The sequence below is a fragment of the Sminthopsis crassicaudata genome, chromosome X (genome assembly GCF_048593235.1).
Source record: "Sminthopsis crassicaudata isolate SCR6 chromosome X, ASM4859323v1, whole genome shotgun sequence".
Lineage (NCBI taxonomy): Eukaryota > Metazoa > Chordata > Mammalia > Dasyuromorphia > Dasyuridae > Sminthopsis > Sminthopsis crassicaudata.
In genome coordinates this window covers 1,248,831-1,275,965 of record NC_133623.1, presented here as the reverse complement: position 1 = coordinate 1,275,965, position 27,135 = coordinate 1,248,831, and the positions used below count along the sequence as shown (strand labels likewise).

Below are 27,135 nucleotides of genomic sequence, written 5' to 3'. Positions count from 1 at the left end.
AAATGCACTGCTTATTTTGGAGAATTGTTACTTTCAGCTGAAAGGTTGGAAGCCAGCTGATGTACTTAGGAAGAGAGTGAGATGACAAGTGGAAGCGCCTGTTAGATAGCCAGCTTTTTTTTTTTTTTTTAATTAATTTTATAATTATAACATTTTTTGACAGTACATATGCATAGGTAATTTTTTTTTTTTACAACATTATCCCTTCCACTCCCTTCTGTTCCAAATTTCCCCCTTCCTTCCCTCCACCCCCTCCCCTAGTGCAGATCTGAATTTTGTTGTTGTTGTTGTTGCTGCAAAGGAAGAATTGGATTCGGAAGGTAAAAATAACCTGGGGAGAAAAACAAAAAGTGCTCATAGTTTACACTCATTTCCCAGTGTTCCTTCTCTGGGTGCAGCTGATTCTGTCCATCATTGGTCAACTGGAATTGAATTGGATATTCTTTATGTTGAAAATATCCACTTTCATCAGAATATGTCTTCATACAGAATTGTTGTTGAAGTGTATAATGGTCTCCTGGTTCTGGTCATTTCACTCAGCATCAGTTGATGTAAGTCTCTCCAAGCCTCTCTGTATTCCTCCTGTTGGTCATTTCTTACAGAACAATAATATTCCATAACATTCATATACCACAATTTACCCAACCATTCTCCAAGTGATGGGCATCCATTCATTTTCCAGTTTCTAGCCACTACAAAAAGAGCTGCCACAAACATTTTGGCACCCACAGGTCCCTTTCCGCTCTTTAGTATTTCTCTGGGATATAAGCCCAGTAGTAGCACTGCTGGATCAAAGGGTATGCACAGTTTGATAACTTTTTGGGCATAATTCCAGATTGTTCTCCAGAATGGCTGGATTCTTTCACAACTCCACCAACAATGTATCAGTGTCCCAGTTTTCCCACATCCCCTCCAACATTCATCGTTATTTGTTCCTGTCATCTTAGCCAATCTGATAGGTGTGTAGTGGTATCTCAGAGTTGTCTTCATTTGCATTTCTCTGATCAGTAGTGATTTGCAATACTTTCATATAAGTGGAAATAGTTTCAATTTCATCATCTGAGAATTGTCTGTTCATATCCTTTGACCATTTATCCATTGGAGAATGGCTTGATTTCTTATGAATTAGAGTCAATTCTCTGTATATTTTGGAGATGAGGCCTTTATCAGAACCTTTAACTGTAAAAATGTTTTCCCAATTTGTTACTTCCCTTCTAATCTTGTTTGCATTAGTTTTGTGTGTACAAAAGCTTTTTAATTTGATATAATCAAAATTTTCTATTTTGTGATCAATAATGACCTCTAGTTCTCCTTTGGACACAAATTCCTTCCTCCTCCACAAGTCTGAGAGGTAAACTATCCTATGTTCCTCTAATTTATTTATGATTTCGTTCTTTATGCCTAAATCATGGACCCATTTTGATTTAATCTTAGTATGTGGTGTTAAATGTGGGTCCATGCCTAGTTTCTGCCATACTAATTTCCAGTTTTCCCAGCAGTTTTTGTCAAATAATGAATTCTTATCCCAAAAGTTGGGATCTTTGGGTTTGTCAAACACTAGATTGCTATTTTTATTCACTATCTTGCCCCATGAACCTAACCTATGCCACCGATCAACTAGTCTATATCTTAGCCAATACCAAATGCTTTTGGGGTCAGCTGCTTCATAATATAGTTTTAGATCAGGTACAGCTAGGCCACCTTCATTTAATTTTTTTTCTTCATTAGTTCCCTTGAAATTCTCGACCTTTTATTCTTCCATATGAATTCTGTTGTTATTTTTTCTAGGTCATTAAAATAGTTTCTTGGGAGTCTGATTGGTATAGCACTAAATAAATAGATTCGTTTAGGGAGTATTGTCATCTTGATTATATTCGCTCGGCCTATCCAAGAGCACTAAATGTCTTTCCAATTATTTAAATCTGACTTTATTTTTGTGGCAAGTGTTTTGTAATTTTGCTCATATAATTCCTGACTTTCCTTTGGTAGATATATTCCCAAATATTTTATACTCTCGACAGTTATTTTGAATGGATTTTCTCTTTGTATCTCTTGCTGTTGCATTTTGTTGGTAATATATAAAAATGCTGAGGGTTTATGTGGATTTATTTTGTATCCTGCAACTTTGCTAAAGTTCTGAATTATTTCTAATAGCTTTTTAGCAGAGTCTTTGGGGTTCTCTAAGTATACCATCATATCATCAATAGCTAGCTTTCTCAAGGAGTTTGACCACCAAAAGGAGGAGAGATGGACAGATTGAGTGAAAGGTTTTGAAGGATGGGGAAGACATGAGGGTGTTTCCAAGCATCCTGGAAGCAGCTAAACTAGGGAGAGATTGAAGATTTGTGAGAGAGTTAAGGAGCTAGCAGGGACAATTTTGGGGGAAAGACAGGACAGAAGGGGATTCCTTGTTTGCCTTAGTAAGGAGAGGGGTCATGTCTTCAAGTGAGACAGGGGCTACTTCTTAAATGACTCCTATGCGTCATACAGAAACAGTGGTGGATGAATCTCAAAGATGTATTTCAGTTATTGCATCTTTAAGGCCCAGATGTCTCTTATCTGTGATGGCCTGCCAAGCAATGAAAGTGGTAGCCCTGTCCAGGAACAGACTTCAAACTGGCCCCGAGATCATGTGCCAAGCTGATGAGGTTTAGAATGGTCTAGGTCCCTGGTGATCTAGTGGTTAGGATTCAGCACTTTCACCACCGAGGCCGGGGTTTGACTCTCGGTTAGGGACCCATAAATATGATGAGTTTTAGAGTGGTCTAGATCAGTGGTCCTCAAACTTTTTAAACAGTTCACCGTCCCTTGGACTGTTGGAGGGCCGGACTATAGTAAAAACAAAAACTATGAACAAATTCCTATGCACGCTGCATATATTTTATTTTGAAGTGAAGAAACAAAATGGGAACAAATACAATATTTAAAATGAAGTAAAGTTAAATCAACAAACTTACCAGTGTTTCATTGGGAACTATGGGCCTGCTTTTGGCTAATGAGATGGTCAATGTCTGGTTCCATATTTGTCACTGCTAGTCATAACGAGTGATGCAAGTGTGCATCCGTTAGTCTTGATCTGGTTGGAGATTTCAAATGTTGCATTCTAGAAAAAGTCTGTTCACAGACATAAGTGCTGCCAGAGATGGCTGCCATTTTGAGTGCATGGTTCCTGAGATAAGGATATGTCTCAGAGGGGAGAGATGTATAGAAATTATGAAGGCTGCTTGACTTGAATGCGTCTTTCAGAGAGTCACAATTCTGCAGTTTAGCCAGTTCCATTTGGTAAATTGTATCCACATTTTCAATGTCAATAGAAAATGGGTTACAGAAAAGCTGTATGTCCCGTTCATGGAGATGAAGCTCTTTAAATCTAAATTGGAACTCCTTGTGCAATTTTTCCAATGAATCCACATGTTTTGTTTGGGAATGCAATTTTGAGTTGTGGGGAGATGCAGAAGTTTTCCTCCTTCCCTTGTTTGATGAGGAGGCCTAACTTTACTTCCAATGCTTTGACATGTGATTGCATGTCACAGATGAGCTTCCCCTTTCCTGGAAGTTGCATATTGAAATTGTTGAGTAGCTCTGTTACATCTGTCAGAGAGGCAAGGTGCCATTTCCATTCTGCATCATTAAGCTCTGCTACTTCTTTGTTTTCTGAGAGCAGAAAAGTTGTAAGCTGTGGAAGGAAGTCATAGAAACGTTTCAAAACTCTCCTCGACTCAGCCAACGGACTTCTGTGTGATATAGAACATCTTCATCCTCAGCATTTAGCTCAGACAGAAATTCCTGAAATTGTCTGTGATTTATTGCATTAGCTCTAATGAAGTTAACCCAAGATACCACAATTTTCGTAACAGAGTCCCACGTCAGGGATTTACTACACAGCGCCTGTTGGGGGATGAGGCGGTGCATGGCTATTGGATGAGAATGGTTATGTTTGTCCATCTCTTGGTTAATGCGAGCCATGACTCCTTTCTTAGACCCCGCCATGCTAGGGGCACCATCAGTTGTCACACTGGCTAGTTTAGTGCAGTCCAGCTCCAAAGCTTTCATAGTTTGTCAAAGCTTTTCATGGATGTTCTCTCCTGTAGTTGTTCCTTTGATCCTTTGCAGTGCAGCAAGCTCTTCTATGACTTCAAAATAATCATTCGTCCCACGAATAAAAATGAGAAGTTGTGCAGAATCACGAACATCATTGCTTTCGTCGAGTGCCAAGGAAAAATATGAAATTTTTTTTGTGGAGTTTTGCAAATGCTGATGCAGATTGTCTCCCATGTCTTCAGTCCTCCATGTAACTGTAGGTCCTGAAAGACTCACTGTACTAAATAAATCGGCCATCTCTGGACACATCTCTTTGGCAACAGAAAGAAGGCCTTCTTTAACAAATTCTCCCTCCACGAATGGTCTGCCAGTGCGTGCTATTAGCTTGGCAACTTGAAAACTTGCTCGCAGTGATGAAATATTTAGCTGCTTCTGCTTCACAAAAACATTTTGCTGAGTTGTCGATGTATTTTTCAGTTTTAATATTTTATCTTTTCTCACTTCTCCGACCAAACAATCATATTTACCTTTATGTTGAGTTTCATAGTGTCGACACAAATTATATTCTTGGAACACAGACACTATATTCTGGCATGTCGGACATACAGCTCTTTCCTTGTACTGCAGGAAAAAGTGATCAGAAGTCCACTGTTCTCTGAATATCCTACACTCCAAGTCAATTTTTCTTTTTGTTGACATCATTATTTCTAAGGGATTCCAAATTGCTGTTAGTAAAATATCAATATATATATGTATGTATACACACACACACACACACACACACACACACACACACACACACAGAGCGCTACAAATACAATATACCAGCAATAGCTTTGCCCACACAGAGACATACAGACTGCAAGGCCCAACTCCCTCCAAGCTGCCTCTGTGCTGGGATGCCTCCGTTTCCCGTACTTTCTCTCCCGCTTCAGACCTTCACTGCCCACAAGTCACCGCTCAGGCGGCCCTCCCAGACGCCCTGGCTTCCTCTGAGTCCTGGGATCAATTCTCATGATCCAACGCTGCATGATCGAACGTGCTGCACTCGTAATTTATCATAATCGCAGGCAAGACTGTGCACATGTGTATATAACTGCGCGGTACATTGTATGTGCTAATGAGCTTCAGTGACAAAGCGTACATTGGGGCTTCCGGGGGAGGTGATCATGTGACTTGAAGCTGCACAAGTGTATGAGGACCTTAAGAATGTGGAGGGGGATGAAGCAGCACACCAGCTCTGCGCCCCTCATACTCAGGATAAGTGGGGGGCACTAAGGTCAGACCCCCAGTGATTATAAGGCGATGACATGTTCGCAATATTCCATCTCTTTATGAAACTACAGAACATACACACAATGATAAAACTGATGACCGCAACAGCCAGACATGAGGTCACTATGGATACAGGGCCACGGCCTGGTACCAGGAGCCTCACTCTGGGCGACAATAGCAGTCAGTACTGCAACACGCGCTAGAGAGGAAGCCGTTACACTGTCATTACAGCATCGTGACAATGATAGAGTCACGCTGGGACTTGTAGTACTGACTGTGACTATGCCCGCACACCAGACACAGCCCATATATTGCTCCTGCAGCGGCCGTGACATGCGCAGCATGGACCGTACATCCCTCGTGCCTGTCTGTTGTGGTGGCTTCTGTTACTTTACAAGGCCGTGGGCCGTCAGTTCTCCGTCTTCTGCATCTCTCTCCCTTCCCCACACCATACACCCCGGCCTGGGAACTCACCTCACCTCGGTATCGCCTCACACGCTGTCTCCTCCGCCTCAGCCCAGTGCCTGAAGCGTGCGTTGCTAACTTGAGTCTAGGTTGATAAAGGTCCTCAGCGGGCCGCATCTGGCCCCGGGGGCCGTAGTTTGAGGACCCCTGGTCTCGATCCCTGGTGGTCTAGAGGTTAGTGGCTATAAGAGAGTTATTAAGAATCCCCATTAAATCCGCCGTGGGTTCTAGGAGTGAAGGAATTCACTCATTCCCAAATATTAGTTGCAAGATGAAAGTTTATTGTTAGATAGAAATCAGTTTCGCAAGAGACTGACTTCCATAGTGGCAGATCTATGAAAGTGGAGTTTTGCACTGAGGGAATGCAGTTCTCAGTGGACAGAACGTCCTGGAGCTGAGTGAGCTACTGACGTGCATCTGCAAAAGCCCTTAGTTGACGGAAGCTCATTATATTGGTTGTCTTGGTCGAGGTTGGGAAGCCCAAGCAGATCAGAACCAGTGGGGGCTGGGAGAGCCCAAGTTGGCTCAAATCCAGTGGGGGCTGGGACAAGCCCAGATCTCCTATTGGAATTCAAGGGGGTGCTCTTTGGCCAGGAATCAAAGGCTCTGGCATCCAGGAAAGACAGCTTTGTCTGGGGAAGATATGCCTCAGCCCAGAGGGGCTGGACTCTCAAAGGGGCCACAGATCAGTAGGAAATACAGTTTCTTAAAGGGACCCCAAGCCACTTCCAAGCCAACATAAAAGGAATTCATGGGGGTTTTTTCCCCTTTCCGAAGAAAGGGTCATTTGGAGTCACAAGGCTTCTCTGACCAAACTGGGGAGTCTTCTGGGCAGAACAACAATGAGGTACAAAACCTTGGCTTAAGCAACAAGCTCCTTGAAAATAAGAGTTGATTCAATGGAAGCCAATGTCTCCATTAAAACAAAGACAAAAGGCTGGGGGGGAAAAGTGTCAAGTATCTCATAGAAAAAGCAACCAGGTACAGGAAGCCAGCAACATCGAAAAGATATCAACTTTAAAAGTCTTGACTCCTCTGCTCAGTGAGCAGCCATGGTTCCAAAGGATTCACCTCCAGACAGATGGACTCAAGGGCCAAAGTGAAGCATATTTTTCCCTTCCCCCCCCCCCCCAACATGGCTAATGTGGAAATTTGCTTTGCATGACTTTGTGTTTGTAATGGGTTTTCTCAATGGGTGGGAGATGGGTAGTGGGCAGAAACACTCTAGAACTGAAAATGAAATAAAATTGAATGTTATATCTTGATCTTAGGAAAACAATGAGAGGAAGAGGAATAAACTTTAGAGGAGGAGGGAAGATTAGGAAAAAATATCTCCCATGGTCAGGGTACACAAATAGATATCTCTATAAACACATAAGAGAGGGAAGCGGCTGACACTTGAATCTCACTCTCAATCCGAACTGGTGAAAAGAGGGAAAATACACACACACACACACACACACACACACACACACACACACACACACACACACACACTGGAGAATAGAAATACAATTTCATTCAACAAGGAACTAGCTTCTGGAAAAGAGGAAAATAGGAATTAGAGGAAGGGCATATTAAAGGATTCATTCGAAGTAAAACCTCCTCTAAGAATGCACCAAACTAGTTCTTTTTGAGGTGACAAAGAACGCCAGTTTTTGAGGGTGTCCATAACTTGGGAATAGATGAACAAATTATGATTGATTGTTGTCTTTCATAATTGAAGAGGACCAAAATGACTTTGGTGGCGTCAGGGTCAAGGTGCAAGGTGTCTGACTGTGGCCAGTCAGACCAATACGAACTTGGAGTGGAACGTTCTCTAAGTTTCTTTTGAGCTACTGCAATTCTACTTTGCTCAGAGAGCACAGTGCCTTCTTGAATGTGGGCAGGCCACAGTGGGCAGTCGTGGCCTGGTGTTTGTCATGGCTCACAATCAGCTCCAAATTACTTCAGAGAGACCTTAAGAGTATCTTTGTATTGCTTCTTCTGATCTCCATGTGAACACTGGCTCCGTGAGTTCTCTGTAAAAGTCTTTTAGGCAATTGCACGTTTGGCCAGCCCAGGAGAATCGGGCTCTCTCTGCAGTAGATCTTGAACACTCGGCAGTTCGGCTCCAGAGAGAACCTCGGTATCAGCTGCCTTATCTTGTCAGGCGATCTTCAGCATCTTCCTGAGACAATTAAAATGGAATCGCTTCATTTTTCCCAGCCTGGTTTCACTGGTATACAGTGAGGTCAGCACAATGGCCCTGTTTATTTTGGTAGGCAGCCTAATAATACCTCTTTTCCACACTTTTCTTCGGAGCCTCCTAAACACTGGGCTAGCTCTGGCAATGTGGGCATCAACTATGCACCCAGCCTGTCAGATGTGTATCTACGCCCTTGTGAACTGCACTGCCAAAGTAAGAGATTTATCTGAAGCATTCCCAATCGCTCCATTTGCTGCATCTGGATGATGTGGCGCTGGCTGCTTTGGAACCTGTGTCTTCTTAGTGTTGATTGTTAGGCCAAAATCAGCCCAAGCAGCAGAGAATCGGTCCGTGCTTTTGGCCTCCGAAGCCGAATCGAGTGCACGGTCATCTTTGAACAAAAAGTCCCGCCCCGACTCTCCCTCTGCCTCAGTCTTGGCCCATAGCCTTTTGCAGTGGTTTGTCCCCACAGAAAGGGTCACCCTATAAAGCAGCTGGTCTTGCTTCACTCCGTAGGTTACTAGGAAAGGTTAGATGAAGCCAGCGGTTTTTAGGGCATATTTTCTAGCCCCTTCCTCACTCCAGGTAAGCAACAGGGCCCTTAAAACGGGCTGCTCGCTCAAGCAAAGGGGCTGCCAAACCCCACTGCCGCTTCACTCTGGTGAGATGACCCCATGGCCTCGGCCATCGGTCCATAGGATTGTGACTCCGTCTCCCAGTGCTCCTGCTGCTTCCTCACTTGCCTGTCGCCACAGGTCTTTGAGGTGGGTAAAAGTGGGAAAACGGTACGGGTGCTATCTTTTGACTGGCATGAAAATGATGCAAGTGAGGCAGACGTGCCCAAAGTCATCAGCCTCACTTTCTGTTGCTGTCGTCAGGGTCCAGTGGTGAGACAGAGCCGTCGAACTGCCTGGCAAGGCCCCAGGATGCGTCTTCACTGTCCTCCATGGCACCTGTTTCAGCTGCCTCCATGGCCATTGGAACTACCATATCATTCGCATCTGCCCATTCTGCCAGCAAATTCTTTATGGGCTTAGGGGGAGACATTTCCCCTAATCCCCTGATGGGTTTGAGGACCAGCACCTACCCTCACTCACTCACCCAGGTTTAGCTTGTTTGCCAAAGCTTTTTTTTTTTTTTTTTTTTTTTAACTAGGATCTGGCTACAGCACACCTTATAGCTTCCTGGAGCCACCGGGGAGAGATGGGAGAGGTAGACACTAAAGGAGGCTGAGCAGCCCCCAGAAGCCTTCCAACCAGAGGGGTTTGTCCTCCTGAACACCCTGTACACCTTCAACTGTGACGGAACATCACTGAGCCGAACTCTTCTCGGCAGAGTGACCAGCCGTGATCACAGAGGACTCGGGATGGCGCCTCTTGCTGGAGAGCAGAGGCCCCTCAAAGCAGAATGGGCACAGCCAATGTAGCTCTAGTGGGCCCAGCCCATCTGTGTCCTCAACAGTAGTGGGGGCAGACCACAGGAGCCAAAGTGGGAGCATGAGAAGGCAATAAAGTGAAGTTTGTAAAAGTTGGGGAGACTGATCCACGGAATGACCAATCAGCATTCCAGGGGCTGCCACCTCCTACCTCGACTGAAGGGCTCTGGGCATGAAGTGAGACACATCGCTTTTAGACCTGGCTGGTGAGAAATTGTTTTGTGTGACTCTCCAATCTAACAGGGGCTTGTTTTTCTGGCTTTCTCAGTGGAGGCTAGGGAAAGGAAAGTGCCAGAGGGAGAAGACTATTTCTTTGAAAAGAAAATGTAGGGGTAGCCAGGGGGTACAGTGGATAGCTCCCCAGCCCTCAAGTCAGGAGGATCCAGGTTCAAATCTGGTCTCAGACAGTTAATACTTCCTAGCTGGGTGACCCTGGGCAAGTCACTTAACCCCAGCCTCAGGAAAAGAAAGAAAGGAAGGAAGGAAGGAAGGGAAGGAAGGAAGAAAGAGAAAGAAAGAAAGAGGAAGGAAGGAAGGAAGGAAGGAAGGAAGGAAGGAAGAAAGAAAGAAAGAAAGAAAGAAAGAAAGAAAGAAAGAAAGAAAGAAAGAAAGAAAGAAAGAAAGAAAGAAAGAAAGAAAGAAAGAAAGAAAGAAAGAAAGAAAGAAAGAAAGAAAGAAAGAAAGAAAGAAAGAAAGAAAGAAAGAAAGAAAGAAAAAGGAAGGAAGGAAGGAAGAAAGAGAAAGAAAGAAAGAAAGAAAATGTAATAATACAAAAGGTTAAGACCCCCTGCAAAAGCATGCCCAGGATTCTTACGCAGCCCTGGGCAGCAAAGCATGCCCAAAACCTTTATATGGCCCTGGGCAACAGAGTGCTTGAAGGCACTTTTGCCCCTTTTTAATCTTTTTGCCATCTCCCTTGTCTACCACATCCTAACTGCCACGCTGGGGCCCCCGGGGCCCTTCGGCAGCCCAACCTTTCCTCAGTCTCTCATTCTGCCCTTGGTGTGAATGGCGTATTTCCATAAGTGAAAAGACTGGATTAAAGCCAGGAGTGTGCTGGAGCCAGTTCAGACTGAGTCCCCCATTATGCTTTCAGTGTGATGATTTACTATAACCCCAGAAATTAGGGTATTTGTGGCAGTTGGGTGATGCTGCAGTTGATAGGGCAGCGCTGGCCCTGGAGGCAGGAAGAGTGATCTTCCCGAGTTCAAATATGACTTCACTCACTAGCTGCGTCACCCTAAAGCAAATTGCTTGGGCCTCTGTGCCTCAGTTTCCTCATCTGTAAAATGTGTTAGAGGAGAAAATGGCAAGAAAACCCTAAATAGAATCGGACACAATGGAATGAGATAAACAGATCAAGGATTGACTGATTTGAGGTTTGCCTAGACTTAAGAAAGTGATGGAGAAAAGGTCAAGGTTGTCAGCATGCCTTGGGGTGGGGCTGATTCTACTCCCCCCCCCCCCCCCCCCCGAGGAAGGAAAGTTACTAACCAGAAAGACCTAGAGGCTGCCCTAGTCACCATGCTAACTCGATGACTTGGGCATCACAAGCCCAAGTTTGGGCAACTGAGGGGCCTGTGTGAGGGGAGGTGCTGGTGAGAAAAGGAGAGAAGGGAGCTTCACGTCATCCTGGAATCATCCTATCTTTTTGGACTCCAGCTCAGTGTTGTGAAATGGTTCAAATAAAACAAAAGCCTCTGCTTTGTCTCTCGTTTCTTATGTGATTGATTCCATTTTCGCTTGACATGTGAAGGATCTGTTTGCTGATGAAGCTCTGGAACAAAGCAGTGCCATGCCAAAGGTGCCCCGTGCCGGCCTGGCTTGGCCATTCCCAGGGCTCCACACCTTCCTGCGTGCTCTTCTGGATTTCGACTGCACCGTGTCTTCCTTGGGATATACTGGATGGAGGTTGGCTGCTGGGGCCGGACCTCACTCTCTCTGATTGTCCCTCAGGATCTCTGCAGTGCCGCCACTCTGTTTTTCAATTGTCCATGGTGTTCTGAGTGCTCTTCGCCTTCCACTGCGCGGCCTTCTGTGTTGCCCTCCTTGAGATGCCTTGTGGGAGGCCGGGCTCTTGTTGCTGAGGCCCAGTGTGGGAGCACACCTCGTTTGCAAACTTGGCTCACGGGCAATATTCCCTGGCCCAGCATGGTGCCCGGTACAGGCAGTGCTCAATTCTCAGAATTTTCTAAACTACTCAAAGGCTTTGAGGACACCAATATAGAAATCCAAATAGTTACTGTTTGTACATCGTGCCCTTGCTCCAGTATAGTGGGACCGACTCGGGGTGCAAAGCACTCCAGCAGAGGGGAGGGCTGTGGCTGTGCAGGTCCCAGAGGCCTCCTGCAGAGCAGGGCCGAGTTGGGCCACAGCAGCGCTTAGGTCTGTTACAGTGCAGGAAAGTTCGAGTCCTTCTGTCCTGGCACAGGGGGTACACTTCTGGGCCCCATTAGTGGGGGCTGAAGAGTAGGGAGAGATGCCAACTCCTAGGAGGCTAGTTGGAGAAAAGGGAGCCCTGGAAAGTGGAATGGCAAAAGGCAAGCCTGTTCTAGCTCACCACTCACTATGATGTCAAACCAGCCAACCCTTCTCCACAAAGACCACCAAGGGGTGGCAATGGACAGGACGGGAGAGGACCTGCGAGGCCCCTGCAGAATGCCTCTCATCAGGCAAAGATTTGGCAGGGTCCCTCCCCCTGCACTCCTGAGGCAAAAGGGGTGATAGCACCAAAGCGTCGCCAATGTTCCTGCTGCTGCTCGGAATACACTGAGACACCGATCCCGCTCTGAACCACCGAGGCTCGTTGGTAACCTCCCTCCTCCTCCTGCAGGTATTTGACTCCTGGAATCCCTGAGGTCAAAGTTGCCTATCGGCAGCCCTCAGGTCCCCTCCAACAGAGGCATTCGATGGGTGGCCTGCAACCTCCTCCCAAGCTCTGCCCCAAGCAGATTCAAATATCACCCGGAAACATGGAACAAGAGCCAAATCCCAAGTGGCTGTTACCATGTAGCTTTCCAAGCGTGCCAAGCAACCCACTTCTATACAGCTTGGACACCTTTCTTCTAAGAGACCTTGAGGAACTTGCCCTTCCAAGGCGGAAGGGCCAGGAGTGACATCCCAGCCCCTCTTCGCGGGCAGGGCTAGCCGGCTTGCCTTAAACAGTACTGAAACATCCTCTAGGCCTGGTTAGCTGAGGGGTCCAAGAGCTGAGCCCGCCATCCCCGTTTCCTCACTTCCTGAATACAGAGCAGCCCCAACAAGGCTCACCATGGGCAAGGAAGCTTCACTCAGCTGCAAGTCAACGCACTGTTCCAGGGAGTGGCCTCTTGTAGCGGCACAAATCTCCCTTGGTGAACTGGACCTACGGGTACCTTTTTAAAATTTTTTCTCTTTCCAACATCAGACCTAAGTAGCAGGGGGGCTGGCCCGAAACAGCTTCATCTCCTACCTCTGGGTACATCATCTTCGCTTTCTTTGACAAAATTCTGTTCTTGGGTTTGATTTCGTTAGTGGCTTATGGACACCACTGGGCTTTAAGAAATAAAACACAGGTTTGTGGAGCTGGAAGGAAGTTTGGAGACGAAGTCTAAGTAGTTTGCTTGGCAGGAGGACGGTCCACAGAGCGTGTGCCCCAGGTTACAAAGGTGTTAAATGGAAGTTAGACATTCTTGCTCCAAAGCCACTGGGCTTCTCAAGCTCTAACGGGTCTGTATTTGGCTTCAGCGGTGCCGTCAGCCCCCTGGAGCAACCGCTGGCTTGCGTCACCCTGACTTCTCCAGGCCCAGAAGGGTTACTGAAGTTGGGGTGACGAGAGCTTCGTGAGCTCAATATCCCAGAGTCCACAGCAGGGTTGGAGCCAGTGTTCAGAGCCACTTGGCTCCAAGATGACTCAGTGAGAATTCACTCCGCTTCGGCTCAACAGGGCAACAAACTTTCAGGTCTTTATTCCCATAAAGACAGGGTTATTATGTTATATTGAATATTATGTTATTAAATATTGTACATAAATGTATATTGTATTAAAAATAGGGTTGTTCCCATAACCCTAACCTGAAGTCACTTAACCTATAGCCATTACCTCCTGGCTCTGGCACCAGAAGTAGGTGACACAATACTGAGGCTGCCAGTGGGAGGGACGACCTGTCCCAAGCATCCTCCTCTTCCCAGTAACATTTTCCCTTCCTTCCCCCCCCCCCCCCCCCCCCCCAGGGATTCATCGGCAATACGTGACTCTCTTTTTCGGCCGCGGCGATAGAAAAAAAGACACGCGTAGCTTTCAGAACCAGCTTTAAATGAAGAGGGAGAAATCTGGTGATGAAAAACCGGAAGGGAGAAAGGGCCAGGTTGTTTTTTATTGGGGGGGGGTGTTTGGAGTTGGGGGGGGAAGTGGTGGTGTACATGAACTGGAAGCCTACAATGACTTTGTCTCGATTAACTAATTTCTTGGGAAATTAGAAGGGGTTGATCCCACCCTCCAATCCAACTCTCATCTCTAGGAATGGCAATCCCTTCCCTGAGGTATGTCACACTCCCTGAGATGATGTGAACCCCCAACTAGCCAGCCCCAATCTTGGGAGCAAGGGTGGGGGGGTGGGGGCATTGAGGGCTCCCCTGCCTTGAAGCACCAGCTCAGAGAGGTAGTGAAAGAATCCAGTTCATTCCCCCCAACACAAGGATCCAAGAGTCCCCCTGTTCTCCCCATATTCTCCCCTCCCCACCCCCCGTGGCCTGATGGCTTCACTGGTACTGTCCGTAGCCCGGGTAACTGGGGGGCGGGGCAGAACCTTCCTTGGGGGGCAGCTGTCCAGGATCTTCCAGGAAGGGGGGTGCTGGAAAATGACAAGAGAAAAGAGGAGAGAATAGTAGAGCTGAGATGCAGAAAAAGGGAGCGATCTGAAGCTCAAAAGAGAAATTCAGGAAGCAGACTAAGGCCCAAAGCAGGACCAGCGGGAGAAAGGGAGGAGCGATGGTCCTGGGACAAATACAGGAGGAAGGCTGAAGGGGAGCCCTTTGGGGAGATGGCAAGCTAAGAGACAGATGGCAGGGTAGTCTGAGCGGAGCAGGGGGAGTGAAGGGGGTGGCAGGAGACCCCCTCAGCAGGCCTCAGGAGAGTGACTCACTGTTCCGGAACTGCTGGGCTGTGTAGCGGGTGAGGAGGATGCCCACACCTTCAATCAGGGCCAGCAGGATTCCTCCCATCATGGCTGATCCAACCATGGCCAGGGGCCCACCTGGCAACAGGAAGCGAGTGTGTGACCGGCCCGACTCCCTCAGGGCCTACTGCCCTACCCACCTCCCCACAGTTCTGAGGCTGAAGAGAGAAAGAAGGGATGGAAGTTGGGGGGGAGGCCGATTCAAAAGTCACTCACTCCGAGCTGCCAGCACAGCACCAGTGAGAGCCCCACTAGTGATAGAATTCCATGGGTCCTCCTTCCCACGGAGTCGGACGAGCCCGCAATCAATGGTAGAGAACAGGCCGCCCCAGACAGCAAAGCTACCTGGAAGAGGAGTTTTGAGGTGGTAGAGGGACGGTGGGCTTGGCATTCGGAGCCTCCCCCACTGTGCTCCAAGCCTGACCAACTGTCCCCAAGTGCAGTCCCGCTTTTGGCATTTCCAGGCTGAGGTCTCTGCGCTCTGTTCCATCAGGGGCCCTTACCTCCAATCTGGGGAGCCCGGATTCTCACTGCATTGATACTACCTCGGAAGCGGTGCCGGATGCCCTTGGGAGGGAACAGAGACAGGTCGAGGACGAGCAAGTGACCGAGGGCCCCTCCAAACAGTGGCAAGGGTCCTCCCAGCCCCAACTTAGGTGTGGGTGGGGTAGAAGGTAGGAGGACAACTAGGGGATCACGGGAGACAGGCCCTTTGGAGTAATTTCTTGGCTTTCCTTCCCAACTCATGGGCATTTCACAGGAAAGGGGAAACAGGCTTAGGGGACTCACTACTGGGGCATTGCGGAAGCCCTTGACAGCCTGGAAGACACCTCCCCCGATGACTCCCATGGTGAAGGCCCCACCGCAGTCGTCCACAATCCTCCAGGGGCTGCAGAGGTTCGGACAGGGGGTGAGAGAAGTCCCAGTTGTGCTGGAAGGGGCCCCCTCCCCTTGCTCTCATCCCTGAAGGCCTCTGGGAGCATCCCCAGCAGTGGGAGGGGAGGGGCAGAGGCAGGAGGGAGGGGGTCCTCCTAGTCGGGCCTGCCAGCTGCCTAGCCACGGCCCCTCCGTCCCCTTCCCACTTTGAGAGGTCCCAGCTCCCTCTCCCCCTCCAGAATGGTCCGACGCAGCCACGGGGGAGCAGGAGAGGTCAAGCTCCAAGAGCAGCCGCGAGCCCTCCCCCTCTCCGCCTCTAAAGGAAAGGTCTCGGCCCAGGCCTGGGACAGACCAAATGTGGCGCCGCCGACGGGGGGAGGGGCTAGCGATGAAGGCCAGACTCCCCCTCCTCCGGGGCTTCAAATGTCGGCCCCGTCTCTGCCTCTCCCTCACCCTACCGCGTACCAGGGCTCACGTGCGTACTCCTCCATAGCCCTCTAGCTCAAGAGCCTCTGTCAGGATCCGGGCTGCCCACTCCAAAGGCGATTGTCCCACCCAGAAGCCTCGCAACTCGCCCCTCTCTCCGACTCCTCCCCCCTTCCCGCCTCTTTCTGCACTCCACCCCTAGGACCAGGAGAAGGGACGCTGATGTTGCTGGACGCTTGCGCAATCTATCACCCTCCCCTGTGTATTAAAAGGTTGCCGGGGCAACTGTCCCGCGTGTTTATTGGCTGTTTCTTCCCTTGGCCCCTCCCCAATGTTCCTCTGCGCGTTTAGTCATAGGTCGTCTTCAGAACCAAAGAAGAAAGAAGCGCCTTCCGCGCTCTCTCACAGGCTACCTGCCCGTGACACGTGACGAGAGCGCCGAGGGGAAGGCCGAGTCCGAACTGGTGCGGACTAAGAAACCTCCGGAAGCGAGGATAAAAGAGGAGGGGGGGGGCGCGCGTAACCGCTGCACTCTCATTGGCTGACAAGCACGCACATGCGCACAACAGGCAGGGCGAGGGGCGGGCTGGACCTGGAAGGGTCTAGTTATCCGCTCGTGAGCCACGGTGGGGGGTGGGGAAAAGGCCGAGGTGGAAGTGACGTCACCGCGGCGACTGGACCCGGTAACTTCCCCCCTAGAACGCAGGCAAGAAAGGCCGGTCGCTCTGCTCCACCTCCGTTCTACCGGGCTTGAGTGGGCGGACCCGCAGAGCTTCCCGATCGCCCTGAACGAACGAACCGCAGTCGCGAGGCCTAGCCATGCCGCTTCCAGTGGCCCTTCAGTCCCGCCTGGCGAAACGCGGCATCCTCAAACACATGGAGCCCGGTGAGGCGGCGGCCCGCGCGGGGGGTCAGCGGCAGCCCCTCCCCCCCAGTCCTCCTGTTCCCGGGGTGGTGGGGGAGGGTGACGGAGGGCACTGACCTCAAATCGGCTCCCTGCAGAGCCAGAGGAAGAGATCATCGCCGAGGACTACGACGATGACCCCGTGGACTACGAGGGGACCAGGATTGAGGGCCTGCCTCCCAACTGGTACAAGGTGTTCGACCCAGTCTGGTGAGCCCCACTGTGAGAGACAAGAGGCGTCCATAAGGGCAGTTGGGTGGTCGGGCCTCGCAAGGGTGCTGAGAAGGGAGGCTTTGAGGGAGTCCTCTCCCTGGTGCTCGGGGCTCACTTTCAGGGCTTCTTGCCCAACCTTTCAGTGGCCTTCCTTACTACTGGAACGTGGAGACTGATCTCGTGTCTTGGCTGAACCCCCATGACCCCAGCTGTGTCATTACCAAGGCCGCCAAGAAGCTCAGAAGCAACTTGGGTAAGCCTCTTAGCCCTCCCCAGGCCCAGCGTTTGCTAACGGAGAGGATGGATTCTTGCACCTATTGATTCTTGGCTTTGGTGCCTCAGATCTAGAAGATAAGCTGGACCGTGGCTATGACAAGCTGGAAAGGGAAGAGATGAAGGAACGGCGGTACCACCGAAGGGAAGAGTTGGCCCCCTACCCCAAGGGCAAGAAAGGTGGGTGTTGGCACGAGGCCGGCTCAGCACTGGAACGTCTCCAGACCCCCTCCAACGCTAGAGCTCCAGAGGTGTTCTCTGCGCCGTGTTCTAGCCTTGCCTGGCCGGCAGCGTGTGGCCTTTCTCAAATCAATCAGCACTTTAGACGTGGAGAGACAAAACCCCCAACGGTCAGGGTTCTCAAGTTGCCCGTAGTCCACTGTGATGATAGGATACCTAGAGACAGCTAGTTACCAGAGAAAGCCAGAGGGAGCATTTAGCATCTGCTGCTGAGCAGTGACTTCCCAGAAAAGGCAGGATGGGAGCCAAGCCACAAAGGCAAGCCGGGAGACAGGAGGGAGGGGGGAGGGCGTTCCAGGCCCAGGGAAAACCTCTGCAAAGGTATGGGAAGCTCAGCCTGAGGAAGAGCTTTGATAAGAATGTCCAAAAAAAGAACGTGGGGCTCAGGGAGGCCAATAGCGGAGGACCTTTAAGGCCAGGCTGAGGAATGGGGTTTGTTCCGATGTTAGTATGACCCTTTTTCCCTGAGCATTTTTAAAAAACGAGAACGACATAGTTAAACCTATACCTTAGGAAAGCTACTTAATAAAGGATTGGAAAGAGGCGTGGGGGGCAACGAGGAGTCGGTTAGACCGGTGGAGAGGTAATCTGAAATGGTGAGCTTGTGCTAAGTGAGAAATAGGGCAGAGCCTTGGCCGATGATCAGATGTGTGAAGGAAGGCTGCCGCTGACAGAACAGATTTGAGGAAGGGCAACATTTAGTACCATCTTGGACATTTTGAGTTGGAAACATCCTGCAGGTGACCGGAGGCGCAGGTCCAGGTCTAGGGAGAGATTCTATGACTGGGTTTGTAGACTTTGGAGAGGTGATTGAACCCATAGCAGGAGCCGATATATTCACAGACAGAATACTGCCAGACTCCCGAGTTGCTCAGGTTTACGACTTAGGTCTGTGAACAAATCACCCCCGCTATAGAGTATAAGCTCTTTAAAGGCACACCTTAAGAGCTTAATAAATGCTTGTCCTGATCAGAAAGAGAGGGAGTAAGAAGCAATTAATTTGGGGTGGCCAGGGGATAACCGGGTATCATTTAGCAGGCTGCTCGTACGCGTGGTCCTAGTGTTCAGATCAGGCTTCCACGAGGCGATTTAGGAGAGAAGAGCCTGCACAGAATTTTGGGGTACCCCCCAGTAGTCAGAAAGGAACCAGACAGACCCCAGGAGGGCTACTTGCTCAGCATTAAGACATGCAGTGTTGCAGAATGTAGCAGAAGTGGCTCTCTCTGGGCCTTGACTTGCCCCATTCTGGATGAGGGAAAGTGGACTGGTGGTCTCTAGGGACCCCTTTCATCAGTAACGTGTTGCAAATGGTGATCTCAAAAGGGGTTCTATCACCTTCACACTCCCCACAGCCAGCCGGAAGGATGAAGAATTGGATCCTATGGACCCTAGTGCCTATTCTGACGCACCTCGGTGAGTACCTTGCGAGGCCTACAGGGTCTCCGGCCTTCTCTTCACTGCCATATTCCATCAAAGGAGTCACAGGGTGGAGGTAGGAGAACGCCGGGCGTCTCTCGCTACCGACTGCCATCCTGTCCATTCCTCTCATCTCCAGGGGCACGTGGTCTACGGGTCTCCCCAAACGGAATGAGGCAAAGACAGGGGCTGACACGACAGCAGCCGGGCCCCTGTTCCAACAACGGCCATACCCCTCTCCAGGGGCAGTGCTTCGGGCCAATGCTGAGGCCTCCCGGGCCAAACAGCAGGAATGAGCCCGCCAGCAGCTTCCCCCAGCCCTCCCCAGCCCTCGTGTTCGTAATAAAGAGTTTCCTCTTGAGCTTTGCCAATGGAACTCCTGGGAAGGGGAGGGGGCACAGAGGAAGAAGAAGCTGTTACAAATTTATTTTCAGAGGAAATATTCCCTACAGAACTTGGCTCAATCAATACTTTGTAGAAGTCTCAGCCAACGAAGGGAGGCACATCAGAAGTCAGTAGTCTTAAGCCTAGGGAGTTAGAGAGGAAGACCTCGAAGTTCCCATCAGCCCAAACTTGGCAGAGGTGGGCCTTGAGAGGGGTGGGGTGGGGGAGACACAGTGTTTAACTCCTTAATACTGAAGAAGCTGCCTCCAGTTCCACATGGAAGAGATAGGACCAGGGTATCCTCAAAGCAGACATGGGAGGTGCTGGGAATCTTCGGCCCCCCCATCAGACCATAGGGTAGCTACGACCCCTTCTCCTTGGCCAGCAGCCTGCAGGGGAAAGAGAGAGAGAGCCCAGGTGGCTTTCTTTCAGATCTTACCATGAACCTCCTTGGGTTGGAAGGTTGGGGGACTTACGAACCACTTCCTTTTCTTTAGATAAACCCCAGTGTTAATTGGTTAAATGCAGCCCAAGATAGTCCCATGTCCTACTCAGTAAGTTGCACATCAACTACATAAATATAATTTCTTTATTTTGGCATTTGTACACTTGATCCTGCCCAGCATCACCCGGCCGACGAAGAGACGGATCGGTTTCCAGTCTTTTAAAAAATTAGAACTGGGGATTGTTCCCCTTCCCTCCCTCTCCCTTCAGAAAATCTGGCCAAGCCGTTGGAGAGGGAGCCCCCCCCCCCTTCGGCCTTTAGGGAACGGGTAGGTTAACAGGTTAATCACAGTGAGGGGGAGGGAAGGGGACAAAATTACTTTCTGACCCACGATTGGACACCTTTAGAATCTGAAGCTTTGAACCCCATCTCTTCTCCCCCCCAAAACCAGTAATCATCTTTGGTCTCAGATGGGCCTTTTTTTTTTTTCCCCTTGTCCTCCAAACTCCTCCGTACCCCAACTCCTCCAGTTCACTTTCTGACTGAATCTGTCACCTAGGACTCTTTCAAGAGATCAGCTAATGCCCATTTCCCATCCAGCCCAATATCCCTTCTTAGTTTTATTCCACCACCCATCCTGAACCCCCTAGGTATCCAACGGGACACCCCTCCCGGATCAGTTTCCCTTTGGGGATTGGAGGTGGGGCAGGGAAGCCGAAAGCTCCCTCTCCGGCCCCTCCCCCCCAGAAGCTAGCCCTGGACAAAAGGAAAAGGTTAGGCCATTCTTCTGTTGTGAGGCATCAAATGCTGGAAAAGGTTAGTAAGGGAACTTTTCCCTGGCTAACTCAGAGCCTGAGACGAGACTAGAACAGGGATTTGCGAGGAAGACTTCGAATGATGTGAAAAGAAGAAAACCACTCCCCTGGAAAGGGACAGAGAGAAGGAAGCCCAACCGTGGAAATGGAGAAGACACTGCATTACAGGAAATGGGTGCCGGGAAGCATGTCTCCATGCCCCCTCTAGCACGGTGCAGACCCTGTGGACGAGGCTGGGGAGGGGTGGAAATCAGGGCATTGAATGTGGACAAAGGAAGAGCAAATACTGACCCCCCCAGAAAGCTGGGTAAGGCCCTGAAGGAGGGGCCCAGGATCTGGGAAATCAAGTCAGACGTGGCAAAGCACAGGAAGGAAAGAAAAGCAATCAGCCACTGTCGCCCCACTAGGATCTTAAAGCATCTTTCAGAAGTCTCTATGTAGACCCCGTCACGGGGGCCAGGGAAAGTCAGAGGAGCCCAAGAGGCCTTGGGTCAAGGGAGGCAGGGAAGGAGATGGGCTCTGGGGGGGTGGGGGTGGCAGTGGAGAACTAATGGGAAGGGCTGGGAAGATGTGGACTCCCTGGTGTCTCCCCAAACTCCAGCTCTGCTCCCAGATGTCACTTCCCTAGTACTGACTTGGGCAGGAAGGGCTCCTCCTCAGGGTCCGCATGGCGGCCACTGGCCAGCGGTGCTGTGTTCAGAGGGGGAGGGGTGACCACCGCAGCAGTTCGGGGCAAGCTGTAGAGGTAGACGGCCCCGATGACCAGGCCGGCCCCCAGTGCAAAGAGCGGATCCACCTGGAAGCCAAACAGGCGGACGGAGGCTGCTGTGGAAACGACGATGGAGAGGGAGGTGGCAAAGCCTTTGAGGATGTTGTCCGCGTACTTGACCACCACGGCCACGAGCAGGCCACCGAAGGCCTGGTTCAGCACCACCCCCCACACGGCCGGCGTGTAGCCGAAAAAGAAGCCTCGACTGGCCACGGCCCTGCCCTCGGCCCACCACAGCCCTGCCAGGCCTAGCAGAGTCCCGAAGAGGCCCAGCTGCACGTTCCGCAGCCACACCGACCCCGAGCTACCCTTCAGGATCTTCTCGAAGTACACGCCGGCGAAGCCCGACGACAGGCACGAGGCCACCACGGCCGCCAGCCCCACGCCGGGGTTCTGCCCCCCGGGGCGGGGTGACCCGTTGCTACCACCTGCCTGCTGGACCTGGACCAGGGCCACACCCAGGAAGAGCAAGAGCAGGGAGGCCCACTGCAGCCTGGATAGGCTCCGGCGGAGCATGAGGACCGAGAACAGGGCTGTGGTGAGGATTTTCAGCTGGTACGTGACCTGTGGAAGCAGAAGGCAGGGTCTGAGGGCCAAGGACCCCCCCCCATCCCCCAAGAAGCAGGTCCAGCCTACCTCCCCCCCACCATACACACACCTGGCTGGACCTAGTCAGGCCCGAGCCAGCTTCCTCCTTTTCTTCCTCGTCTCCCTGCCCTCCTTTTCCCTCCCCCCTTAACTGACCTGGAAGGTGGCAGCAGGCAGGTTGGAGATGGCCACGTACTGCAAATTGTTCTGGAGGGTGTAGATGAGGGAGGGCACTGCCAGCTTCAGCGTATCCACATACTGGACCAGGACTGCCTCGTGCAGGAATAGCACAAAGTGCTTCACGTTCCCTGCAGGGAGGACCAGAAAGGCTGGTTCTCTCCCACCTGTTGTGGAGCCCAACTCTTCCTCCTCCCTCCTCCTGGCACCCTCTCCCCGGCTCTGTACCCCTCTTCTGGGCGAACAGCAGCAGAAGGCAGGTGGCTCCCTTCAGCACTTCTGCCATGACCACGGCCGTGGTGGCGAAGAAGCGGTCACCGGGGAGGGTCCGGGCGTAGCGGATGCTGAGGATCAGCGAGGCGTTCTGCACCACCAGCACTGCCAGCGAGGCCTGCTTCAACCAGCGGTGGTGACCTGCGGGCAAGCCTGGGGCTGAGGCCTGTGGCGGGGCCCTTCGGACTGCCCACCCTACCGCCTCCTTTCGGGGCCCCCTGGATGGGAGGGGGCCCGTCTGGCTGCTAGGGCAGCCTCCCCAGAGGCCTTGATTTGGGGGGACCGGTGTGCCCCGACTCTGATGGGAGGGACAAATGGCGCCCCGGGCAAGCCCCGGATCTTGGAAAAGCCCGAGGGCCAAAGGGATCAGGGGGCGGCAGGATAGGCGAGATGGTGGGGGAGGGGGCGCCCCAAAAGCCCACGAAGAGGCCATCCCGAGTGGCCTTCCGAGAGCTCGGGGCGCACACGTGTGTCACACACACATACGTGCTCGGACCCACTCACGGCCACAGCCCCTCAGCCAGGCGCGCGCACTGATGGCCGGCGGTCCCGAAGCACCCCACCCCCCCACCCCCACCCCGCCCGGACACACCCATGGCCACAGTGGCGGGCACACGCCCCTGCCGCTCTCGCGAAGCGCCCGCACGCCCTGCCCTCCCCCTTACTTGCGCTGGACAGCCCAGGCTGGTGGTGCCCCGCCGGGGGGCCGACGGCTCCAGCCGCCGTGTCCCCTCCACCTGCGCCCGCCGCTGCCATGTTGGCACCTGCCCGGGTCCGTCCCCTCGGCAACGGCCCGGGCCGCCGTTTCCTTCCGCAGGCCTCGTCATTTCCGCTTCCCTGGACTCGGAGCCGGGCTCCGCCTCCTCAACCGAGAATCCTCATTGGCCGTGCCCGTCCGGAGGCCCGCCCCCTCCCCGCCCCTCCTTCTCCGTGGGTCTCCGTCAACCCCTCCCATCCCTCGTTTGGCTCCTCGGCCCCGAACGGAGCCTCGCTCCTCCCCCGCCCCGGGCCCTCTCGGGCTCCTTGCATCCTCATTGGTTAGGCACCTCGGGACCCTCCCCTCGCCCCACCCCAGTCTTTGGGGGAGACGCGTTCAGCAGGTTGGTCCAGTGGAAAGCACACCCAAGCCCCTCCGGACGGAGCCACTCCCTCTCCCGCCCCCCTCCCAAGCCCGAAGGCTCCGGTCTCGGAGAGATGGACTGCAGAGCCGAGGCCAGGCCTGGGGTTGCAAAGGGCCTCGAGGGCTCGCTTTAATGTCACACACGGGTCGGGGGGCTGAGAGCCCGTTGGCCACCCGCCACCCCCTCTTCCCCCTCCCGGCGTCCTCTGGACTGGCTCGTGGCCAATCCGCCAAACCCGGTGGCCCAGGCTTCGAGGCAGGGGCCGCCATCATAAGGGGAATGTGAAGAAGTGAACCTCATCGGGCAATTGGTGACAGGCTTTCCAGCCCGGGGGTGGGGGTGGGGGTAGGGGTGGGGGAGTGGGGGTGGGGGGCAGCTGGCTCCCGGAAACGTCCTAGTTTGGAGGAAGGGCCTCAGCTTCAACCTCCCAGGTTGCTTTCCCACCACTTCAGAATCTCTAAACAACCTATAGAGGGAAGGGGGCGTGTCTACTGTCTGGCAAAGTCTCCATCCATCCCCCAGAGCCTGGAGAATGGGGACTGCCTAGCAGCTGGCTGCACTTCTTTCCCTGTTCCCTGGGTAAGGTCCCGAGGAGCATCTCTAAGCAACCTGTAAAACCAGGTCAACACCGAAACCTCCACCAACCAGTCCCGTAGGGGGGGAACACAGGTGCACACCCCTCCGCCTCTTAGAAAGCCGGCCACTCCGAGGTACTGGCATCACAGGAGGCCGGGGCCTCCCAAGACTCGGGCGCCAGGAGCTCCGAAGCCAGGGCCAAGTGGTCCTCCCCGTCCTGCATCCAGGGGTCACGAAGGATCTGTTCCAGCGAGGGCCGGTTGGCGGGGTCGGGGGCCAGGCAACGGCGGATCAGGGCTTCGCAACCTGCAGAACAGGGCAGCGAGTCTGTGGCTCGGAGGGGCGGGCAAAGGCATGGGACTCGTGGCGAGGACTGGATCTTACCTGGAGAGACCCGGCAGTGGAAGCGGAGGTGGGCTCCCAGGATCTCCCGGTCGTGCTCAAAGGGGATGTCACCGCAGGCCATATCATAGAGGAGGATGCCCAGGGACCACACGGTAGCTGGGAGGGCATGGTACTGCTGCTGAGAGATCCACTCTGGCGGGCTGTACACCCTCGTTCCTACAAAGCCAGAAGGCCCGCCGTTGGCGTCTTGGTGGGCCCTAGGCCGCCGCCGGCCCCTTTCCATCATGCACTGCAGCGGTCCCCAAACACCACGGGCCTGGGTTCTCACCGTCAAAGTCAGTGTAAGGTTCATCCTGCAGCAGGGCACCGGAGCCAAAATCAATGAGCTTCACTTCTCCCCGCCTCAAGTCCACGAGGATGTTCTCGTCCTTGATGTCCCGGTGGACTACGCCACGGGCGTGGCAGTGACGCACGGCAGCCACCACCTGGCTGAAGAAGTGGCGGCAGCGGCCATCTCCCAGGGGTCCCCGCTCAGTGATATAATCAAACAAATCCTGGCCTGGCTCTGGCCGCTCAAGCACCAGCAGGAAGTTTTCAGGGGTCTCAAACCAATCCAGCAGTTGGATCACACCCCGATGACCACCCCCAGCCCCAACCTTCCTCAGCAGAGCCACCTCCAGTGGGCATGGGCCTGAGTCAGACTGCAGGAAGGCAGAAGGCACAAGGAGGGGCTGCAGTCACTCTGACTCAGATGCCAAACATGGCCCAGAGGAGCCTCCCCACTCCCTCCCATACACCCATATATGGGGGGATGGGAAGAGCAGCCCCATCTCCCACTCTGGAGACAGTAGTAGCAATTGAAGCTCAAAAAGCGGGGCTTGAAATGGCAGCTCGGCTACTTTCTACCAGTGGGACCACAGGCCGCTTAGTTCCCTCCCTCCGCGTCTCAGGGGTCTAAGTCCCCTCGTGGCCCCCTCCCGATTGCCTCCCCCAGTAGCCCGAGACGTCTCGCCCAAGGGAGAAAGAGGGGTCTCCCTACAAAAGAACGTCTTTGACGCCCATGCCCCTTCTCCGCATGCAAAAAGGATGTGTCCCGGGGTGGGAAGGGGGGGGGGGGACGACGTTGTATGCCCAGAGCCGTCCCGGGGAGAACGTGCCCCAACGGGGGAGGAGAGATCTAGTGCCCGAGACAATCCCCCACCCCCCCACCCCCACCCCCCGCCAGGGCAACGAACTCCTCCCCCCCTGGGGATCTGCAGACCTGGCCCACCCTTGGGAGAGAGCCCCTTAAAAAGGATGAGTCACCCATGGGGGAAGGAGGTAGGGGACATACACACCAGGGGGGCCCAGCCCAGGACGCGGCTCCGGGGGATCAGCTTCACGGCAACCTGAGGGAAGATCAGGCGTCCAGGGAGATGATGGAGAAGGGAGAGGTGAGTCGACTCCAGCGGAGGGGCGGGCGGGGAAGACCCGAGGGAAATCTGAGGGGAGGGGAGGCCCGGGGAATCCTGAGGGGAACCTGAGAGGAGGGGCGGGTCCAGGAGATCCGAGGGGGATCGGAGGGGAGGGGCGGGGGGGGGGAACCTTTGAGGAGGATGGATCTCGAGGGGAGGGGAGGGGCGGCCGGCAGGGCGAGGGAAAGGGAGGGGCGGCTTGGGGTGGGGAATTGCAGGGGGAGCCCTGGGGAAGGCGGCAGGTGGGGTGCAGTAACCTGCAGGCGGTCGGCCAAGCGGTGCGCGGAGAAGACCGAGCCGAAACCGCCCTTGCCCAGCAGGGGCCCCAGGCGGTAGGCAGCCTCCAGGGCCTCCTGGCCCTTGTCTGGCCGGCCCGGGGGCTCCGGGGCCGGGAGCTGCGGGAGCGCCTCGGGGCCCTTGGGCAGCATGGCCCGGCCGGCCTAGGGGGCTGGCCGCTGCTTCCACTCGCCCGGCTCCGCCCGGGACGGAGGCTTGCACTCCACTGGCCGGAGGGCGGCCGAGCCAGCCGAGAGGTCAGCCCCGAACGCCCCGCCCTCCCGCGCGGGGCCAATCCGCAGCCGCCCGCTCGCTCGCCGGCCCCGCCCCCCAGCCTGCTCACACGCCGAGCCGGGGCCTGAATGCAAATGAGGAGTGGGCTGAGGAGGGGCTTCTCCGGGTATCGGCTCTCCGGGAGGGAGGTTGGGAGGGGAGGCGGGAGGACAACGCGCCAACGGACCGGGGGCGGGCGAGGCTGCAAACACCCGATTGTGTGGCGGGGACCCCGACCTCGAAGGGAGGGGGCTGGAGGGGTCCCCCCCCAAACGCCGAGCCCAGCCCCTCCTGGAAGCTTTGTGCATGGGAGGGTGGGGGTGGGGCGTGTGTGTGTGTGTGTGTGTGTGTGTGTGTGTGTGTGTGTGTGTGTGTCTAAAGAGAGCAAATCCCGCCACCTCAGCCCTAGCGGGGTCCCCGCAAGGAGACCCACCCCCTCTCCTGGGAGCAAAGGTGAAGGGCCGAGGACGAAGAGGGCGGAGGGGCTCACTGGCCCAGCACACAACACAGCTCAGCCCAGCGGCGGGGCACAGTGGATTTATTCTGCCAAGGTGGGGAGGGGGAGGGGGGAATCCCAATGCTAGGCAGCAAGTCCCTTTTGCAGCTAAACAATTCTGGTGGGGGGGCGCGGGTGCAAGCAGCGGTGGGGGGAGGGGAGTCGCTTTGAGCACAGCTCCTTTTCCTAGGCCCACAATCTGGCTTGAAGGAAGGGGGGGTCCCCCAGCCTCCAG

General features: G+C 53.3%; 4 protein-coding genes and 1 long non-coding RNA gene across 6 annotated transcripts in view; 2 read left to right on the top strand and 3 right to left on the bottom strand.

Moving 5' to 3' along the window:
* The window catches only part of LOC141548807 (uncharacterized), a 29,728-nt gene extending 16,750 nt beyond the window's left edge, over window positions 1–12,978 (top strand). Inside the window, exon 2 of the long non-coding RNA XR_012484072.1 lies at window positions 9,125–12,978. This is a non-coding gene — a long non-coding RNA (uncharacterized LOC141548807). The remainder of the gene's footprint in view (window positions 1–9,124) is intronic.
* Window positions 12,979–13,677: 699 nt separating this feature from the next.
* On the bottom strand, window positions 13,678–16,101 carry TIMM17B (translocase of inner mitochondrial membrane 17B). The gene is made up of 6 exons (XM_074278009.1): window positions 15,902–16,101; window positions 15,350–15,449; window positions 15,064–15,127; window positions 14,777–14,905; window positions 14,528–14,638; window positions 13,678–14,236 (listed from the first exon to the last, which is right to left on the bottom strand). The coding sequence occupies exons 1-6, from the start codon at window positions 15,925–15,927 to the stop codon at window positions 14,145–14,147; spliced, it is 522 nt and encodes a 173-aa protein (XP_074134110.1). The 5' UTR covers window positions 15,928–16,101; the 3' UTR covers window positions 13,678–14,144.
* Window positions 16,102–16,474: 373 nt separating this feature from the next.
* On the top strand, window positions 16,475–19,269 carry PQBP1 (polyglutamine binding protein 1). Its single transcript, XM_074278008.1, has 6 exons — window positions 16,475–16,748; window positions 16,865–16,976; window positions 17,123–17,232; window positions 17,322–17,432; window positions 18,845–18,905; window positions 19,048–19,269. The coding sequence occupies exons 1-6, from the start codon at window positions 16,682–16,684 to the stop codon at window positions 19,202–19,204; spliced, it is 618 nt and encodes a 205-aa protein (XP_074134109.1). The 5' UTR covers window positions 16,475–16,681; the 3' UTR covers window positions 19,205–19,269.
* A 50-nt stretch (window positions 19,270–19,319) lies between these two features.
* Window positions 19,320–23,225, bottom strand: SLC35A2 (solute carrier family 35 member A2). The gene is made up of 5 exons (XM_074277999.1): window positions 23,025–23,225; window positions 22,315–22,500; window positions 22,066–22,217; window positions 21,188–21,885; window positions 19,320–19,681 (listed from the first exon to the last, which is right to left on the bottom strand). Exons 1-5 carry the CDS (start codon window positions 23,113–23,115, stop codon window positions 19,654–19,656), a joined length of 1,155 nt encoding a protein of 384 aa, XP_074134100.1. The 5' UTR covers window positions 23,116–23,225; the 3' UTR covers window positions 19,320–19,653.
* Window positions 23,226–23,579: 354 nt separating this feature from the next.
* On the bottom strand, window positions 23,580–27,131 carry PIM2 (Pim-2 proto-oncogene, serine/threonine kinase). Of its 2 annotated transcripts, XM_074278003.1 has the most exons (5): window positions 26,113–27,131; window positions 25,739–25,789; window positions 24,730–25,102; window positions 24,441–24,617; window positions 23,580–24,362 (listed from the first exon to the last, which is right to left on the bottom strand). In XM_074278003.1, exons 1-5 carry the CDS (start codon window positions 26,281–26,283, stop codon window positions 24,169–24,171), a joined length of 966 nt encoding a protein of 321 aa, XP_074134104.1. In that variant the 5' UTR covers window positions 26,284–27,131; the 3' UTR covers window positions 23,580–24,168. The 2 variants fall into 2 exon arrangements, with proteins under 2 accessions (XP_074134104.1, XP_074134103.1); XM_074278002.1 differs by having other exon boundaries at window positions 23,580–24,617.
* Window positions 27,132–27,135: the final 4 nt, after the last annotated feature.